Here is a 20,898-nt window from a genome sequence, read left to right on the forward strand (position 1 = left end):
CCAGCACAGCCTGGATCCTTTGCCTCTTCTTGTCTGTCGGACTTTCAAAGGCTGCATTTGTCCCTGACAGATGAAAACATCTGGTTTTAAATTGATGACAATGTACACAAGTGAGAGAGGAGCTGCCAGCAGGAGAAACTGCACAAAAAGGGGATTTTGTCCTCCAAAATGTGCTGCTTCACTGCAAGGCTCTTTTGGGAAGCTGCCTTTCCTTAATCCAAGTGTACTTTTGGAAAGACATCAGTGAGCATGTGAATAAAAACTTCATGTCATAAAGATTTCCTGATTGGACTTTGAAGCTTAAAATACTTTGATTTATTGAGTTTTTTAAAATTATTATTATTATAGATGTAATCCCTGTTACAGAACTGTGTTGGTTTTCAATATGGAATGAGGATAAATAAAAAGCAAATAGTAAATAGCTCTGCAACCCTGTAAAAGTGTTAGATTGCTAATTCTGGGATAGTAAGGGCTGGATTTCAATTTGCAGGTTTATATAAAGAAGGCAAATCAGAAGTTTTACCTCAGAAAAATTTTACGTAAAACCAAAAAAAAGCAAAACATGCTGGGTGGGAAAGGTCCTTGCTGTGAGGCTGAGTGGAGCTGGATTGCCTAAAGAACCTTCAGCAGAACTTCTTAAATTCACAGATTTCCTTCACACTGAAACAGATTTTTCTGCAGTTTTTGCATTCCCAAACTTGTGCTGATTGTCCCTTGTCTCCTTTTCCAGGGGAACCTGCAGATCCACCAGGTGCACGTGGGTCAGGACGGGCAGGTAGGAGCAGCTCTGGGTGTCAGCAGCATTTCCCCTGGTTTTTGATGGAGATTGGGATAATCCCCATTTTTAGTGCCTGTTTTAAAGAGCCAAACCTGCTCTGGTGATAGGAATAACTTGCAAAAGGATAAAACCTAATGGAGATATTTGATATTTGGTTCAGCATTCCTGCAGGATGTTTTGTCCCTCTGTTTTCTCCCTCCTTTGGAGTTGGGTTGAGTGCCCATGGTGTTCCTGTCTGCTCTTCCCAGTCCCCAGGCACCAACATTTATTGAAAAAATTACTCTTTTTATTTACATTTTATCCTTTTCCATGGCATGGCTGTCCTGAGGGAAGCAGATTTGCTCTTGTCCTTGTTGATGAGAAGTTTTTTGAGGTGCTTCTGCAAACAGCAGGTGAGGAAAAGCAGCTTTTCCTTGGCTGAGCAGTCACTGACCATGGAACTGAGCTCAGGATTCCCAGAACTGCTCAATTTGATCTCAGACACACTTAAAATGTTAAATTCTGCTTAAACAGAGCACAAAAATCATCCTGCAAGAAGCTTCCAGGCCACATGAATCAGAGTGTGATTATTATTACATTTAGTGTTGGTATATCTGTTTTAAAACTGAGTTTTCCAGGTATTTAAATGGAATTAAAGTTTCAATCAACAAAGCAAGTCAGATTCACCAGGAATTGTTTGGTTCCTGGTGAATATGAATAAATTGGGAAACATTTGGGATCCTGCCTGGGATGGAGGCTCTGCCATCAGCAGGGCTTCCACTGCTGGGAAATTTTGTAGTTATGGTTATTTTTTTAGAGAAATTTTTAGTTATGGTTATTTTTAGTGAATCTTTTAGTTATGGTTATTTTTTAGCGGATAAAAACCAGGACAAAACAAATATTTAAGGGATTTTTAGCTCTGTTCTGCAGTAATTACTGAATCAGAGTGTGAGGAATTGTTTGGTTCCTGGTAAATCTGAATAACTTGGGAGACATCTGGGGTCCTGCTGGGATGGAGGCTCTGCCATCAGCAGGTTTGGGGCTCACAGGAGCCCCCAGCACTCTGAACTTGGCAATATTTGGGTTTCAACAAGAAAATAATCCCCTGGAAGTGTTCTTTGCTCAGGGCTGCATCAGAGGTGCTTCTGCAGGAGTGAATCTTGGGAAGGTGATTTTTGGAAATGTTATTTTGGTATTTATTGGGTTTTTTTCCTTCTCTGTGAAATATTGCTGTCCAAATGACACCTTAACACTGGGTGGGTTTATATGTCTCTGAGTGTGGCACCAAGATTAAATTTATTTGTAATTAAAACCTCACAGCATTATTTTCCCCTTGCATTTCCTATTCCTGTGGAAATTTGTGTGTCCATGTGTCTGTGCATTCACAGGGTTGTGAGACAGGGAAGAAAAGGATGATTAATGATCTTTTCTGGGATTTTAATGATGTTATCTGTCTGTACTATCACTCAGATTGGGATAACCTCTCTCCTACCTCAGTGGTTGTTGGCTGTACCCACATGGATGGGAAATCACTTTGACATTCAGTTTTTAGGGAATTTTTTTAACTATCTGTGCTCTGAGCTCTTTAAATTTTGGTCAGAACAAAGGGTGAAATGCTGAGTTTTTGCTTTTTCTCCACTCACTCAGCTGCATTTTGGTGTGAAAGAGCTTCAGTGCCTTGAGCATCACCAGGAGCATTCCCAGGAGCCCTCAGCTCCTCCTGAAGTATTTGCTTGGGAAATTGGTGATTTTAGTGGATTAAAAACCAGGAGCAAGCAGAGATTGAGGGGATTTTTGGCATTAATTACTGAAGCACTGGAAGGGGGTGAGCAGAGGGGAGCTCTGGGGCTGCTGTGTGGGACCTGTGAGCCCCAAAACTGCCCAGGAGCAGGAGTTAAACCAGCTCAGCTAAACCCTGCTGCTGGTTTCAGGCTGGGAGTGGAGCTGATCCCTTTCCCTTGGCACCAGGAGTGGGATGAGAGCAGGGAACGTGCCTGGGATGAGGGGAGGCAAACACAGCACAGAGCAGCAGCTTCCACTCAGCTGCTCCAAGAAACTCCTGCAGTTTTCCCACCTGTCCATTATTTTCCAGGCTTTTTCCTGGATCTTTTGAGGCCTAATCTGGATAATCAGGAATAACATGGGGCTTCTGTGACTGAGTGTTTTCAGCTGAATAATAAATGTATCCTCACTGAAGACTGAATCTGAGCCTGGCTGCTGCTGAATGCTCTCTGGGAATATTTCCTGTGGAAATTCCTGTTTTCCATGATTTTCTGGGCACACAGCAGGGGCTGGGGGTTCCCCTGTGCAGGTGAGGTTTGGTGCTGCAGCTTCTCCATCCCAGTTCCACGTGAAAGATTCAAAGAGCAGGAACTTGGGAAGGAGGCAGAAAACAGCACAAACCCTGATGAGATGTGAGCAGGGAAGTCTCCCAGGTGCCCCAGGTGCTCAGGTACCAAATCTTGGCTTTTCTGCAGAATTTTGCTGATTGTGCTTTCCCCTCTCTTGCCTTCAGTGGCCTGGTGGTTGCTCTGAGCTCAGATTTTGTTTTTCTGGCATCCCTGAGCATGGAATGAATGAAATCATTCCAGAGGAGCTCTGTCTACCTCCACATGTGTTCTATTAGCTGGAAGTTTCAGATTTCAGTGCACGTTTAATAAAAACCCCAAACTGCAAAAATAATTAAAGCTTCACATTAGCAGGGCCTTGAAACCTCAGGAAAGTGGGAATTTCTTTTTTTCTCTTTGCATTTTGTCCTTAGGAATTACCATAAAATTTCACTTTTGTCTCTGATTACCTGCCCTGCTCTTCCCCACCTCCATCCTTTTTTTCCTTGGAATTTTGGTCATCCCAGGAAATGTTCAGAGTGTCCTGTGCCTCAGGGATACAAAAACCTGGGATATAAAAACCAGCACAATTCCAGGAGTTTCCCACTCCTTAATTCTATTTTTTAGCCATTCCATGTTATACACCCTCACTGCCAGTGCTTCTCCAATTTAGGGATTAATTAAATGGCACCAGGGAAATAGTCTTTAATTATTGCCTGGTTGTTAAATGGAAAAGTTGATGTCCTTTAAAATCTAAAATAGGATTCTGTGTGTTCAAGGAGAGCCAACGATTTGTTCTGCTGCAGGAATGAAAAACTGGGGACAATTGCAGCATTTAATTCAGTGTGGGGGAGTGGGAAAAGCAGGAAAATCCAGGATGGGGCTGGCAGGGAAAAAACAGCAAAGAGTGCAAAGAGCTTTTGGAGGAGATAAATCTGTAAGATTGCTTCTGCCAGGTGGTTTTTCCAAAAAATAAAGTTTGGATTTTGTGAATTGTGGACACCAGAGTGTCCCAGGTGAGCCTGGAATCAGAGGGGTGCTCTGAGAGAGAGAGGGATCCCATCCCATTATCCCATCCCGTTATCCCATCCCATTATCCCATCCCATTATCCCATCCCGTTATCCCATCCCATTATCCCATCCCGTTATCCCATCCCATTATCCCATCCCATTATCCCATCCCGTTATCCCATCCCGTTATCCCATCCCGTTATCCCATCCCGTTATCCCATCCCATTATCCCATCCCATTATCCCATCCCATTATCCCATCCCGTTATCCCATCCCATTATCCCATCCCATTATCCCATCCCATTATCCCATCCCGTTATCCCATCCCGTTATCCCATCCCGTTATCCCATCCCGTTATCCCATCCCGTTATCCCATCCCATCCCATCCCTTTGGATGGAGCAGGAATTGCATTTTCTGTCCCTGAACTTTTGCCTCTGATGACTTCAATAGTACAATATTTTCCAAAATGGATTATATTATCTCAAACTCAATATATAACCCCAAACTGAATATATTATCCCAAAAATTAATGATAATTTTAAACAATGTTAACTGTTGTTAATGTTATTTTTTGAATTCAGAGTTTTCCACTCCCAGACCTGTTTGTTCCCATGTTTTTATTCCAGTGTGGAGCAGGGATCCATTGGCACTCCCTTGAAGTAATTTAAACCTCTCAAAATTGACCTTTATTTCATTTACCAGGATGGATAAATATTCTCAGAGACTTCTTTTCCAGATATTAAAATATTATTAAAATATGGCTATTTAAATTATCCAAAAATAAGAGAAGAACCTTCTAATGCAATTTTTAACTTGCACAAATTTAATTTGCACAAATTATATACAAATTTGATTTATATATAATTCATTTAATTGGAATATTCCAGATTTAAAAACACTGCAATGCTTTATTTGAGTTGCCCAGTCACAAATTAATCCAAGGGAGGAATTTTTCCCTTCCCCAGTCCAGAAGCAGCAGAGGGCAGTAGCATTAAGATGATGCTGAGCTGTTTTCTGAAGGAATGAGAGGGAATTTGGAGGGGGGGAAATGTGGAAATTCTGTGCTCCTGCTCCTGCTGCTGTGGAATTCCAAAAGGTTTTCCCAGTTCCAGCCCAGCTCCTGGAATAACACACATGGAGAAATTCTTGTTACCAGAAAAAAAAATCAATTAAAAACTCAGTGCAGCTCAGCTGGAGCTTAAAAACTCCTCGATTGGTTTGGAAAGAAATTAATTATTATTGTTAACTGATAGTTCTTCGGGAATTGTTGTAAATTGTCCTAAATTTGTTCCTGGCTTTTGGAGCAAAAAGGAAAAGAATAGTTTGGAAACAATTGTGCTTTGTGCAAACTCTGTGAAATCCCAAATTTATCTATTTATGGATAAATAAAAGTGTTTAAATATTTAATTATACTTAAATAGAAGCTTTTTACAGGCAAGATTTTTTGTGTTTTGTTGAGGATTTTTGTACACAAACTTTTTAACTTGGTGTTCGTAGAGCTGGTCCCCACTTTGTCCCTCAGAGTAATTAATCCAAAACACAAAACTCACCCTATGTAGTTCTGAAAACTTAATTTTTAGGTAAAATAGTATTTGAGCAAATGAAAAATGGAGAAAATTTCTTTTAAAGCACTCCTAAAACTTAGAATTAAAACAGGTTTGAGGGAAAATTTTCTGATTGGTGATCAGTACCATTCAAAATATTTCCAGCAAAATTAATGTTGTAAGGAAAAAATGAATATTTCTCTTAAATCTGGCTTAAAAATGAAGTGCAATAAAATATTTCTATCTACACTTATGTATGTAACACAGATTTCTGCATGGTTAATTTGTAGTTTCACTGCAGAATTTAGGATGGGTTTGGAGAAAGTTTGCACTTAATTTGGAAGCTTAAAACAGGATAAAACAGTGCCCAGGTGGAGAAAAACTGAAACAAATTGGGCCCATAAAATTTTATTATTAATTTTATTATTAATATTAATATTAATATTAATATTGTATCAATGTTACCACCATCATAATAATAATCATCATGATAATCATTATTTTATTTCAGTGATTTTATTTTTAGTATTTTATTATTTAATTATATCAACTAATTTTATTATAATTAATATTAATAATTTAGTTATAAATGATAGAATTCCTCTACCCCAGCACAAAGGACAGACCTGCAGTGACACCCAACCAAACAGAAAATAAGGAAAAACCTTTTTTAAAATAAGGAGAGTCTGCTTGGAAAAATAAGGAATTTGGATGGGAAAAGACATTTTCTGCAGTTTCAGAACTGAGGTGTTGAACTGGAAATGCCGTTTTTGCTCCATGCCAGAGTGGATCCATCTGGGCCAGGTGAGGGAGGCTGGGCTGGGGCAGAGCTGTGCCCTGGATTTCCAGGATTTCTCCTTTATGGCCGCAGCTTTTCCCCTCTCCAGGTCCCTGTCCCAATCCCAAGTCCCTCTCTCACCTCCCAAACTTCTCCTTTTTCTCTCCCTTTCTGATCAAAATGCACAGAGAGGTGGCAGAATCTGCTTTCATTTTCATTTGATATCAAACAGGAATTTATTTTATCCCCCCAATGACTTTTTTCCATTTGTGGAAGGTTCTGGCTGCTGGGAGGAATGAGCAGAGGTGATCTGTTAATCTCTTACAGGCAGTTCTTTGATAGTCCCTCAGTTCCCAGTGATCTGTGCTTGTAAAACAAGATTTTTTAATGAAGCCTTTGGAAAAGGGGAATATTTTCTGCCTGTTTTTTGATTTTTCTCCTCAGAGAAAGTGGGTTTGTTCCATTAAAATTCCATTCAAGCAGACAGGAGCATTTATAATGCTCCAAAGAATACCTTCTCTATTTTGGAATATATTATGTTCTTTATTCACCCAAATCTTGTTTTAATATTGCTGTAAACTTAATAAGAAGAGATGAGATAGGAAGTGATAATCTTTTAAATATAAGGGAAAATCATTTTCTCCACCTTGATAGGAGGCAGAGGCCTAAGCTGCCTCTTATTAGAGCTGTTGCTAATAAAAATCTCTGCTTGTAGGCTGGCAGTGCTCACAAAGCTATCAGGGCTCATCTGGAGAAATCATTTCTTTTTTGTTTTGTTTATTTTTTTTTCCTGCTCTTCATTTATGATTTTTCTCATCACGTGATGCCAGCCCTGTCCTGATGCTCCACGTTTCCCTTATCCCATCCCTGTGCTCCACTCTCATTTATTTGGAATTTTTGGGGTGTGTGGAGCATTCCCTGCCTGGGAATCACTGCCCACACCCCAATCCCAAGCCAGGGGGGATTTAGGGATTTTGAAGCTGGAGAAAAGGAGCTCAGGGGAAATTCCCTCTCCCTTCCCACTGCAGGAAGCCCCAGGGAATCTGCTCAGGGTTCCCACATTTAGTGTGGCAGGGTTAAATGGCATTTTGGGCTGGACACAGCTTTGGGAATCTGTGATGGCTAAAAATGGGAAATGGCTCCTCTTTTTCATCTCCTCTCCATTAAAAAAGTGGATTTTTGCCAACTTCAGGCACCAAACCATCCCTTTTAAATCTAAACCTCACCTGAAGGATCAGTTTCTCTTTTTCAAAGCAGACCTGTGTGATTTACAGAGATTTTGAGCAAGGCAGTGTTAAATGCAGGGAAATTTGACAGTTGATTGACTTTTGTTTGTGTTCAGAGATTTAATCCTTCACGTAGTTCGACTCCATTTCCAGCCAACTTTCCAGAATCCTTCAAATATTTCAAACTAACTGAGCAATAAATAAATGTTATCTACAGAATTCGGATAAACTGAAGAAGGATGATCCAAGATCCTGAATTTGGGATTAGCTTTGCACATCTATTAAAATAAAACTCTACCAGATGAGCACTTTAAGATGCTTAAAGATGATCCTCAGTTGTTTTGTGAAGGAATGAGGGGGGAATTTGGAGAAATGAGCTGCTCCTTGATTTAGCCATTGAAATCCCCCCTCAGCAGCCCAGTTTTAATTCCTGCTCTCAGCTGCTGTTTTCATTAGCTGGGATGGATTTCCTTCATTCAGGGAGGAGCATTTGGAAAGTCTGCTTGGAAAACCATCCTCTGTAGGCATTTCTTTGGTGTTCTGTGACCAGAATTCCTCTTGTGCAGTGAGGGTTTGAGTGCTGAACTTGCTGTGTTTGGTTCCCAGTCTGCTGGGATGAATTGGCTCCTGCTCCATCAATTATCCACTCAGAGCCATCAGTTCCTGCCTGGGCTGGAAGGAAAATCAGAGCTGCTCCAGCCACTTTGATACAAACTCTGGGCTCCCACCAGGCCTGACTGAATGAATCTCTTTGAAAAATTGCCTTTTGATTTTATTTTTTTATTTTTAAATAACTATTTTTATTCTTGAAATCTGTCACTCTGGAATGTTGCTAAATGTTTGTGTTAAGCAGCACGAGTGAGTTCAGCAGGAGGAAGTGTTGGGATTCTTGAATTTCCAGTTAACTCTTGTGGGAGAGAGAAGTGGCACTGCCCAGGAGGGACTCGTCCCACAGGAGAGGTGACAGGGGAATCTGGACAGGGTGACAGGACACAGGGAATGGCTTCAAACTAAAGGAGGGACAGCTTAGATAGGATATTTGGGATAAATCCTTCCCTGGCAGGGTGGGCAGGCCCTGGCACAGGTGTCCAGAGCAGCTGTGGCTGCCCCTGCATCCCAGGCAGTGCCCAAGGCCAGGCTGGACACTGGGGTTTGGAGCAGCCTGGGATGGTGGAAGGTGTCCCTGCCATGGCAGGGGTGGGAACAATGTGGATTTTAAGGTCTTTTCCAACCCAACCCATCCTGAGGTTATCTGAAATCCAGCCCAGCCCATCCTGCATTGAGTTTGTGTGGGGTTTGTGATGCCCCAGTGCCAGGGGTGTGAGAGCTGGGAGGGAAAAATGCTGAGATTGTAGGAAAAAGTCCTAAAAATTATTAGGAATTCCCAAAATTATTAGGACTGTGTTGGTCCTTGAGTTCAGGTCAAGGCCTGACTTTCTCCTGCTCTATTGGAAAATATCATTATACAGAACATTTTTTGAGGTGCTGCACTTGTAAAAGCCTTCATTAGAGATGCTCCATTGTGAAGATTTCATTTAGAGGCTTTGCTTTTCTTTGAAGTCCTTTCAAAGGTTAAGATGATTTGCTTCAAGGTGGGGTTATTTTATGGAACAAATCAAATCCTTTCATTTTCCATGTGTTGAGTAATGCCTTGTTCATTTTAATGGGAAGCCAGTGGAATCCATTTGGAGTCTGCTGTCAAAGTTGATTTCTTTCAACCTCTGTCCCTGATCTTTAAAAGAGCAGAATTTGGTCTCACTGATGACAGTTGGATAATGAAAAAGGAATGACAGCCCTGCAGAGCCAGAGCTTTCCAGAGTGAACATTCCATGTTTTTAACAGTTTTAATCTTATTTCCTGTTCCATTAATCAGGCTGAGCCAGATTGTTTTGTAAGTATTTATTGTTCGGTTGTTTTTTCCCTGCCTGAAGTATCAAATAGGAAGAGTTTTCCTTTCAGCCTCATATAAATATATAAATAAATATAAATTATCAAATTACAACAGTGGGATCCAACTGCCCAGATTTTGTCAATACTGAGATTTTGACATTCCTCATTTCCACTCCTTAAATTATTGACATTTCCAGGGAATTCTGTGGGTTTATCTCTTCGCAATTTCCTATAATGAAACACTCAAATCCTTTAAACTATGGATTAGTGCATAAGTGTAAAAAAGGGAAGTAAATTCCTAAAGAAAATCAATGATATTTAAATGATTCCTTGGTAGTGCATAAGATCTTTTATAATCTGTTTTGCTTTGATGGGAAAACACAAATCAGAAGTTGATGTTCCCAATGATTCTGCATCCATGGCATCCATCAGCCTTAATCCAAACATTTCCAAGCACTGATGATGAAGAAAAGGACTTTAAAAGTCACATTCTTGAGCCTTTGGGCTGGGCTTTATGAGCCAGACCTTGCTGTCAGTACAAGAAGTGCCATTCCTTGGGAATTTTTTCTGAATTCATTCAAATGCCAGATGAATTCCAAATGTTGATTTTTGAGGGATGGTGTTTTCTGTGTCAAGGCAAACATTTTATTAAAATGATAAATGGCTTTGTCATCTGTTTGCATTTTGCCTGTAATTATGATTAAAGCAGAAATTTGTACAAAATGTTTGAATGAACTAAAAATCACTGGGTTCTTTTTGGCCCAGCAGAGTGCAAAAACCAAAAGCTACAAAATTTCCCAGACTTCCTTTTTCTTTTCATAATTTGGAAAAGTTTTTTGTTTCAGGGAGAAAAAACTGTAATATCATGGAATCATGGAATAATTTGGGATGAGGGGATTTAAAGATTGAAGGATTTAAAGATTGGGCAGGGACACTTTTCATTTTCACAGATTTTTCCAACCCGCCCTTGGACATTTCCAAGGATGGGACATCCAAAACTTCTCTGGGAAGCTGTAAAAGTAGGGAAATATGGTAGCAAAACCACAAAAATAGATCAGAATTAAGTATTCTGTGAGGGGAAAAATGAAAGTAAAAATTATTTTCAACATTAAAAAATAATTAAAAATCCAGTTGGCTTCAGAATCATCCTAAAAAAGGAGGAAGGATTTGGGAGCAGCTGCCTGGGATGTGTTTGGCTCCATGCTCCATTAAATTTTATGGCTGATCTGACATTATCTGCTGCAGAGTATCCTGGCAGCAATCAGCCATTCCAGGCTCTGCTCAGGACTCTGTGTTCAATTTTGTCCTTGGAGTGGGATGCAGGTGGGCTCAGGTGTGTGCCCTGCTCAGCTGTGTGCAGCTGGAATGAAAATCCCAGAAATCAGCAACACTCCTGGCATTTTGTGACCTATTCCTAGAGAAAATTGCTTTAAAATTCAATTTTCCCCCTCATCTCTGCAGATCTGGGCAGTGCAAAGGTCTGAGTGTAACAGAGGAGAATTGTTGGGAGAATTTCTCCTTTGAAAGGAAAAAATTGGGAGCAAAAATTGTTTTTTCTGACCAATAAACAAGTGCTGCATGGAATTCAAAGGAGAATTTGAGGGAATATTTGGTGTCAGGACTCTGTGTGCTGCTCCAATTAAACAGAAATATTTTGTCTCGCTGACCAAAGTCTGACAATTAATTAAATGAGCTGGAGGTTAGCACAGAGTGAGATCCTGGAGCATCCCAGAGAATTCACATTCCTCAGCAAGGGAGGTGGTTCTGGCTGGGATATTTTGGAATACAAACATTTTCTAAGCACTCGAACCATCATAGCAGAGTTCAGCCCAGCCCCTGTCAACGATCAATAAAAATGATGCTCCCTCCATTAGGAAATCCTGGAAATACACTTAAATAGATATTTGTGGATATAAGAGAATCTGGGGGGTGAATTCCAAAGAAAAAGCCCAGGGTTTGTTTTTGGGGCAGGCAGGCAGCAGGAGCCTCTGGGTTTGGGAGCTGACAGTGGTTTTTGGGTTGACAGAAGCCAGTTCCTTGCTTTTACCCAGATTTTTTGGGACTCCAGTACTTTATTCTGTGTGAGCACCTTGTTCTGCATTCAAATTTCCAAGTTGATTTAGAATTATTTTGATGCTGGAGTTGTTTTACCTGTGAAAAACCAGGTAAAAAATTGATTTTCTGCTCTTAGTAGGATCTAGAACTGCCTTGAGAATGAGATTGAACAAATCCTTCATTTTTATCCCATTCTTTTACCTTTCTGAGCTGCTCTTTTCAGGTCAAACCTCAGACTTTCTCCACTCCTACATTTTATTTACAATATTCATCCATATGTTTAATCAGGGCTTGGTTTCTCCCTCAGGACGGTTTTTGACATCTTTTTTCTTGAGTTGCTCCAGGAAAAATTTGGCTCCTGAAGGATCTTCCTGCGTTGGTTTGGTTCCCCTGGTCTGTGTTCTTTACCCATCCAAGGCTGCCTGGCTCCTGCTGGAATTCCTGCTGGAATTCCACTTTTAGGGGACAGCTCCCAAAGACCTCCCAGCTCTTTGTAAATTCACAAAATTTGGGATTTGGGCAACTCCTGTGTGTGGTGATTCCAGGGAAAACCTGGAATCCAGAAAGGTTCTGGCTCAGCAGCAGAGATGTGATCTCACGTGATGACCTCATGTAGAAATCACCACGTTGGAAAGAGATCAGAAAACACCAGGATGCCACTGGGGTTCTTCTGCTCATGTTCCACGTGCTGCTTTGATATTCCCGTGCTGCTTTGATATTCCCGTGCTGGTGGTGTTTCCTCTGAATTATTTGAGGTCATTTTCCTCATCAAGATCAGATTTTTCATCATAAATCAGCTCTGTCATGTTCTATAATCAGTCCTTCTCCCACAGCTTCACATGGGAGTGATGTGAGAGCTCCAAAATCTTTATTTCAGGAAAAATCTGCATTGTGCCAGCCCCCCCCTTCACCAGCAAGGTGCAATATTTGGGGGACGGCACTTTTAAAAGCTGAATTTTTGGGACAAAATACACAGGGTGAATTTTGAGTTATTTTGAGTTTTTCTTGTGAAGCCAACTTGGAACAGGAAATACAATTTTAAAAAAGCCCAGCCTAAATGTGCACATGTGATTTTTCAAGGATTTGATTGATGCCTGAATTCCATGTGGTCCAAGGCATACAAGGAAAATTGAGGGATATCCTCAGTGGGAGAGCAGAGGATGTGAAACATGCACTGGAGTGAAAATCTGGTACAGGAGAAAGTTGAAGCAAGAATGGACTGAGCCCAGCTCCAGGGAATAGGGCTGGGCAGGAATTGCTGCTTTGGACACACTTGAGCCACTTCATTTTCTTTTAAAGGAAAGGAGGCGACTGGGACATTGGGTCAGAGAAAGGGGAGCAGTGCTGCGTTCCTGGAGCATCTGAAACACCAGGAGATGCAGTTTTACCCCCTGAGGCAGGAGGTGCTAAAAGTGCCTGAAATCACAGGAACCCCTGGGACTGAGCACAATTCCACAAGTGTTATTTCAGTTCTGAAGGGTTTTATTGTTTCTGTGGTGAGAGATGAGCTTGTGATAACGAGCTCATGGGAGAGCCTCAGGAGGAAAGTGCTCTTTTAACCACTGAGATTTTCCATCAAAGCAAGGCACTGGGTTAGGGATAAAACTGTGGCTGCAGCTCCAGAATCATGGAATGGTTTGGGCTGGAAGGGACCTTAAAATTCATCCCATTCTACCCCTGCTATGGCAGGGACACTTCCAGTGTCCCAGGCTGCTCCAGCCTGGCCTTGGGCACTGCCAGGGATCCGGGGGCACTCATCTTCTCTGGGAATTCCATCCCAACCCCTCCCCACCCTCACTGGGAGGAATTCCTTCCCAATATTTCATCTATCCCTACATTCTTTCAGTTTAAACCTGTTTTCTCTCATCCTGTCATTCCATGCCCTTGTCCAAGTCCCTCTCCAGGTCTCTCAGAGCCCTTTAGGTGCTGGAAGGCTGCTGGGCTTGAGGAGGAATTCCAAATATTCCAGGAAAAAAGACCTGGAGCCACAAACCACTGGATCAGAGAGCTGGAGCCGAGCAGAAATAGACTTGTGAAATTTTTCATTTTGAATAATCCAGCAGCTCTTCCTCCTCATGAGGACGGGAGGGTCACAACAGCATCCCCTGAGAGGCACAATTATATTTTTATTTGTGTTTTAATCACTTTAAACCAGACGGTTTTGTCAGATTCTCATTGGAGCTCAGCTCAAGCCCTGTTGAGTTTTGCAGCCTGGTTTTGCTCACACAGAGCAGCCATGGCCAAGGGACAGCCCAGGGGGACAGCTGGGGCTGCCAGAAGGATTTCTGGCCTGGGTTCATGTTTGTTGGGATCTGTAGTGTCGGGTTAGAAAAATCTCTGTTGAGCCTGAGCAGCGCTGTCACTATTTTGGAAGTGCTCTCAGATGGGAGGGGTGATAAATAATGCTCTGCAATGGTGGGCAGTGCTCTGGGAAGGGCCACATGGACCAGGCAGGAGGTGCTGTGGGGTTCCAGGCCAGACTGGGACACAGGGAGAGGTCTGGAGGCAGAAGGAAAGGAGGATCCTGGAATGGGGTGAGCCTGGGGCAGAGCAAAGAGTGAAAGCAGGGAGGGGAAGGAAGGAGCACTGATTTTCTGTGTGTTCAAAAGAAGTGTGAAATCTCTGGAAAGAACCTGAGTTGAAAATTTCAAAAAGGGACCAGGGAGAAATCTTCATGGGAGGCAGCAAATCCATGGGGTGGATGTGGGAACCCTTTGGAGAAGCTCAGCAGAGGGTGCAGAAAGGTCACCCTGGAGGTGCAGCTGCCACTCCTGGGCTGGCCTAGACAGGGGAGAGATGCAGAAGAGATTCCTATGTCTGGATCAGCAGCCAAGGAATGTGAGGGATAAAGATAACTTGTGGGATAATTATAAATCCACAAATTCTTCACCCTGCTCCCCCCAAAGCAATGAGACACAGGAAGCACCAGGACTGAGACAGGACCAGAATGGTTTAAAATTTCTGCCTTTTTTGTATTTTACCTCAGTGTAATCAGGAGCCAGAGCTCAGGAACTGGGGTGTGGAGTTGGTGTAGAATCAGGAACTGGGGTGTGGAGTTGGTATAAATAATTGTTCACCAGTGCAGTGGAAAGGAGGAGGAGGAGGGGGCTTTGGCGGTGCTGCAGCTCTGGGAAAAGTTTCCATCTTCCCTGGGAGAGTCCAGCTTAGGCCTGGCCATGAGCTGGCAGTGCCAAGGAGAGCAGATGGGTGATACCCCCGTGGAATATGGGGATTGCTGTTTGGACTGCTGCTCCAGGACTCCCAGTGAAGCACAGAACTGGGACACACTGGGTGTTTGCAGCCGTTGTTCCTGCAGCTTTTGCCAAGAGCTCAGTGGAACAAAGAGCAGAGTTAAATTTAGTCCATGACAACCTGATCAAAACCAACCCCACAAAGGCAGAGCCTGTCCAGCTCCAGGCCCAGCGTGGCCTCTGGAGCTGCCAGAGCTACCACAGAGTTGGGATCTTGTGGAAAATCCTTCCAGCTCTTGCAGCAGGAGGCTGGAGGCAGCTGCTCTGCTGCTCTCCTGTGTCAGTGTGAGCTCAGCTGGCCTGGGAATGCCTCAAGATTTTATTTAAGGTAGAAACCCAGGGGTTTTGTGGAATGGTTTGGTTGGAAGGAACCTTAAAATTCATCTCATTCCACCCCTGCTTTGGCAGGGACACCTTTCACCATCCCAGGGTGCTCCCAGCCCTGTCCAACCTGGCCTTGGACACTCCCAGGGATCCAGGGGCAGCCACAGCTGCTCTGGGCACCTGTGCCAGGGCCTGCCCACCCTCACAGGGAACAATTCCTTCCCAAAATCCCACCTAACCCTGCCCTCTGGGAGTTTAAACCCACCCTATCCATGCAGAAATTCCTGCTGGTGTCCAACCTGAGCCTGCCCTGGCCCAGCCTGAGGCCATTCCCTCTGCTCCTGTCCCTGTTCCCTGGAGCAGAGCCTGATCCCCCAGCTGTCTCCTTCTGGCAGGAATTTTTAGGGAGCAGAAAGCCCCCCCAGAGCCCCCTTTTCCCCTCACGGCTCCAGCAGTGGCACAGAGCATTTTCCTTCTCAAACAGGAATAACACAACCACAGAAGTTGCAGAGAATATTCCACATTGTGTTGGTGCTGGGGCTGAAAGGTTCTGGAATTGCTGCTCAGCTGGAAGGTGCTGGGAATGCTGCTCAGCTGGGCCTTGGAGCAGAGACGTGATGTTCAGGCCTTGGAACAGCTGGGCTGGAGCCTGGGCAAGGTGCTGGGAAAGGCTTCCTTCATCCCAGAGCCAGCTGGAGAGGACAGCCCTCACTCCAGCCCTCACTCCAGCAATGGTGTCAGCACTGAGGGAACACAAACCACCACACAAGGTCCAGCTCCATTTTCTTTTGAGCTGCTCCTTTAATTCAGGAGAACCAGCCCTGCCAGCTGTGCACAACCACCTGTGTTATGCTGTCACTTTTTAAGCTGCCTGCCTCTCCTCAGGAGGAGAAGATGACACTTCTGGAGGCCTTCAGCCTTCATTTCTCCCCTCTAACGAGATCAGGCTGCTGCTGAATATTTCCCCTTGTTTTGTGTCAATTAACACCAGGAGGTTTCTCTCTGAGCAGCCCGGGACTGCCTTTATCTCCTGCATCTCCAGGGCCGTGTTTGTGCATCAATATTTGTCAGGAATTGTCTTCCCCACAGTGATGTGTGGAGCAGATTTTCTTCATTAGGCCCAGCAGTGCTGGAAGATGCAGGATTTCACAAGAGAGTAAACAAAGGCGGGTTTGTGGTGGGGCAGTGGCCCCACGTTCCTGTCAGTCCTGTGGTTCTCATTCCTGCTGCTGCGGCCTCGTTGGGGCGGGCAGGGTGAGCATGGGAGACACCACAAATCTCAGCGTTTCACAGGGAATCATTCCTTCCTTGGAGTCACTTTAATGGAAAACCAGCATCCAACCTGATGAGAAAAACGTGCGAAAAAACCTTTTCTTCCTTCTCTTTTTTGCCTCCTTGAAATGGTTTTTTTTCCAGATTATTTTTAGCCGTGAGCACTTTGAGAAATCTTTGAAACCTCAGAGTTGTAACGTTTGTGGAATTAGAGCACTTGGAGGAGGTTTTTTTTTTAAGGAGCCGTAAAGTTCCAGCCAATTAGAAAAGAAAATTATTTGTGTCTGGGATAGTTTGCTTTAGATTTTAACCAATTTCTGCAGCTTATGGAGGGTTGGGAAGTGGTTGGATTTCCTTCTGAAGAGATAGAACATAATTTCTAATACATTTCACAGCAACATCAGATATTAAAAACATAAGAGGGTTTCTAGCTCAGCAGAGCACTCAGCACTCCCTGGTTTTGCATGCAGCACTGGATTGTATTCCCTCACATCTTCCTCACTTACTTTGTCATTCCTTGGATGTTTACTCTTGATGATTTCAAAACACTGAACAAGTGAAAACCACGAGTTTTTCACCAGTTCACTGAAGATCAATTTAGTGACTCCCATTTGTAAGAGAAATATTGACACACTTTGTTGTTTTAGGACTTGGATTTATGGTTCTTGGGGATGGAATCCATTCCTTAATGCCATATAATCCATGGAGTGTTGGTCACAAAGCCAGAAATTGCTTCTGCTGCCACTGCAAAGTGTAACTTGAGAAAAGTCCCCTCACTGATGGTCTGAGGGAGAACAGCCACCAAAAGTGGTCACAAAAAAAAAAAAAAGTAAAAATTGAGGCTGTTACTGCATTGTGGAGCTTCTTAATATGTGATATTTTATCAGTTTAAAAGCTGAGTCAGTCCAAAATGTACATATAAAACATGAACCCACCCAATGTGCAGCCTGTGGCAGGGAGTGGGGGTTTAGTTTGCATTTTAGGAAAATTCCCATATGGAGGAGGTTGTAAAACAGCTTCTGTGGGCAACCCTGGGTAGTGGAGGATTCCCCATCCCTGGAAGTGTGAAAAATCATGGATGTGGCACTTGGGACAGGGTTAGTGTGCTGGGTGATGGTTGGTCTTTTCCACTCTTAACAATTCCATGATTCTCCGATTATTGTCCTTGAATTCCTTTTGCCAGGTGGGATTCATTCTGGCAATTTGGAGGAATTTGGGGGCAAAACTGGTATTCTGTAGAAAAACTGAAATGCTAACATTTATGACTCTGGAGAGGACCTTGGTGCTGCTTTACCCCAAATTCTGGGCTTCCCTGGTGCTTTCAGTTTAGTGATGTGACCCTGTTAATAATCAGGAGATTCATTATCTGAATTCCACTTTTGAGTGGAGTTTTTTCTCTCTGAGTGTCCAGAACCAGTTTTTAACTCCATAGGATTATCCCTGGGTTTTATGCAGCAGTGAAAAGAGACCTGGAGCTTGTCCTGTGCCAGCTGAGTTCCAGGGAAGCACAAATGGGATTTTGGTCCCTCAGGCCTTTTTAGTGATAATTTCCTGTGGCTCCCCCATCTACTCCCAGTTTGTTTGGCCTCTCAGGTTGCCCAGTGCAAACCCCACTGATAGTGGCTTCCCTGCACCGTCTCATTTTTAGGGCACCTCAAGCTGTGTAGAAAAAAATCAGGAAATATCCTGTGCAGGAATTCATAAAGACCAAAGAAAATGGACCAAAACTTCCCTTTGATTTACAGCTTTACAATGATTTTCCCCACACAATCTTTTACTCCTCCGTGTCAGGCACTCGAGACAAAATCCTGTCTTTGCTGATGGGACTTGGCCAAAAGTCAGCTGGAAAACTCTGCTATTTATCCATTGAGGAAGCAGCTTTTACAAACTTTCCTGAAGGAATTCAGCTAAGTGTTTTCTTTAAATGAATTTATTTCCAGAGCCACGTTGTTACAACATCTCAGGCTTCTGGAGCTGCTCCTTCCAGCTCCTTGAAGATCTTCAGCAATTAGGCTGCACTGATAAAGCCAGGGGGGCTTATCTTGTCTCTTCTTTTAGCTCAGAGGAAATAATTTGTGCATTTTATCAAGGATAAGAAGTGGGAATTGTGAAATCTGATCCCTCTCCTGCCACTTGGTGACCCAAAGGAAATTGGTTCCCCACAGCGTTTCAGCCCTGCTGTGTGATAGGTGCTGCTGGGCTCATTTTCCAGGGAATTCTGCAGCTCCTCCAGGATTTCAAACCAATCCCAAGCCTTTTTGTGTACCACTTTTATTGAAATAAACTAAAAATGAGGTTATCTGGAGCTTACAATAACTGTGAAATCTTTCTGCTGGAAATCTGTGTGTCCCACTTGTTTGGAAAGATTTTCTCTTCCATTATTCATTACAGGGGCCTTAAAATTATACTCCAGTGACAAAGCCTCTATTTATTTTTAGACAATTGGCATCCACTTCTGGCTGACCTAGAATGTTTCTTTGATGACAATGCCTGTGATCCAGCTGGGTTTGCTGAATGGTTGCATAAACAAAGGCAGATAGTAAAATGTGGGAAAGAAAAGGCTATTTTTATTATATTAGAGACTGTCCAGCCAGCTCCAGGCCCGATTTTAAATGTCATATCTCTAACACTGCACTTCAACTAAATGCCCTGATCATCTCCAGAATATCTCTGGAATTTTATCATTATTGCATTGCAGGGTTAGGAGGAGGCTAAGAGAAAAAAGTTCAGAGTGGAGGTGATCCACAGATAAAGACAATCAGTTTGATATCCAGCCTCTTCCTTCCTGAAGAATGTAGGTTAAATACATGGAACTGGGAGCAAAGTCTGAGCTGGATGTTTTCTGCAGTCCCATTTATTCATTTGTTGGCCAATTCATGTTTCATTGCGGCAGCTTCATTTTTAGTGGATAATAACACTGCCTGTGGGCAGAGAATTCCAGGTAGGAGAACAAACAGAATTTCATTTTAACTCACATCATGGAATCACTGAACAGTTTGGGTTGGGAGGGATAATAAAGCTCATCCTATTCCACCTTCCACTGTCCCAGGTGGCTCCAAGCCCTGTCCAAGCTGACCTTGGACACTGCCAGGGATCCAGAGCTGCTCTGGGTGCCAGGGCCTCTCCACACTCCAGGAAATCCAAAGGGAGTTTCAGTGCACACCATCACCATCCTCATTTCTCCCAGCAGCTCAAAAAGAAGAGCCTGAAGCAGTTACTGGTGCAAGAAGGTGTCAGAGTGCAAAATCTGGCCACAATTCAAATTCCAGTGTAAATTCAGGGGAAATTTCTGTGTTAATGAGACTTGAGACCAAGTGGCAGAGAACTTCCTTCCATGGACTTACATTGAGGTTCTGCATTATAAATAATAGAGCGGGAAAGAACATCCTGATATTCCAGCTCTGGCCTCTCAGTTGTCGGGGTTAACCTGTGTCAGGGAAGGATTGGTTGGATTTTAGGAAGATGTTCTTCCCTCAGGGAAACTGGAACAGCTGCCCAGGGAATGGTGAGGTAGCAGAGCTCAAGGAGTGTTTGGAATTTTGGGATTGGTGATCCCTGGGATTCCCTTCCAGCTCAGGGTGTTCCATGAGCAGCTGCAGGTTCTCCTTGGAGCTGCCAGCAGAGAAGGAGACCCAGCAAATCCTGGGCTCCTCTGGGTTGTGGCCACACCTTGGGCCAAGGAAAACCATTGCTGCCCCTGGAAAAACCAATGGCACAGCCCAGGAGCTCCAGCAGGAGTTTCAAAAGCAGGAAAATCAGTTTGGTTCCCAGGTTTTTACGTGTCTGGGCAAGGATGTTTGTAGGATGTGTGCATTCCCTAGAAGTGCCCCAGCTTTTAACCACAACCCATCAGCAGAGATTTATTCCTACCCCATAAAACAATGAAAGCACCCAACAATGCTCTGCAGGAGCATCCTAAAATCAGAATGATCCTGTTTGTCTTGGACTGGGAACTTTGCAGAATTTATTTAGGAGCCTTTTTGTTTATCTGTTCAAAACAGCCTTTCAGTCAATGCTAAGCTCGATGGCTTCGGTGTAATTTTCCATGGTTCAGACTTGAAGTAATAAATAAAATGTAATAAGAATAAATTATAAATATTTATAAGGCTATTTTCGGCTTTTATGAGGTTCTTAGGATTTTGAATTTAATATCCCAGCCAAAGCTGCACTCAGAGCTCTTCTCTTCCACATCCAAATGCCTGCTCAGGGCTTTGCAGCCGGATGGAGCTTGGCTGCCAAAGCTTCACCTGTGGGGATGCCAAGGAAAGCATCCAGTGGGACAGAGCAAACACAGGCAGCAAACCTGGCACCCACACCAGGGCACGGAGTTCAGCTCCAGTGCTTCCCTTTGATTCTCCAGAGCTCACTCCCACGGACTGGGACACACCAGGTGTGTCAGAAAAGGTTTTCTGAAAAATATCGGGGAGGAAAAGGGGGAAAAAAGGCAAAAATAATTGTAAG

The 20,898-nt window shown here is 43.3% G+C and overlaps 1 protein-coding gene across 2 annotated transcripts in view; it reads left to right on the forward strand.

The window, feature by feature from the left end:
• Positions 1 to 20,898, forward strand: part of BANP (BTG3 associated nuclear protein) — a 109,543-nt gene that overhangs the window by 60,098 nt on the left and 28,547 nt on the right. For both annotated transcript variants that reach the window (XM_059481418.1, XM_059481419.1), the window contains exon 11: positions 731 to 775. In XM_059481418.1, coding sequence (XP_059337401.1) covers positions 731 to 775 — 45 coding nt within the window. The remainder of the gene's footprint in view (positions 1 to 730; positions 776 to 20,898) is intronic.

The sequence above is a fragment of the Ammospiza nelsoni genome, chromosome 13 (genome assembly GCF_027579445.1).
Source record: "Ammospiza nelsoni isolate bAmmNel1 chromosome 13, bAmmNel1.pri, whole genome shotgun sequence".
In the NCBI taxonomy this organism is placed as follows: Eukaryota; Metazoa; Chordata; class Aves; order Passeriformes; family Passerellidae; genus Ammospiza; species Ammospiza nelsoni.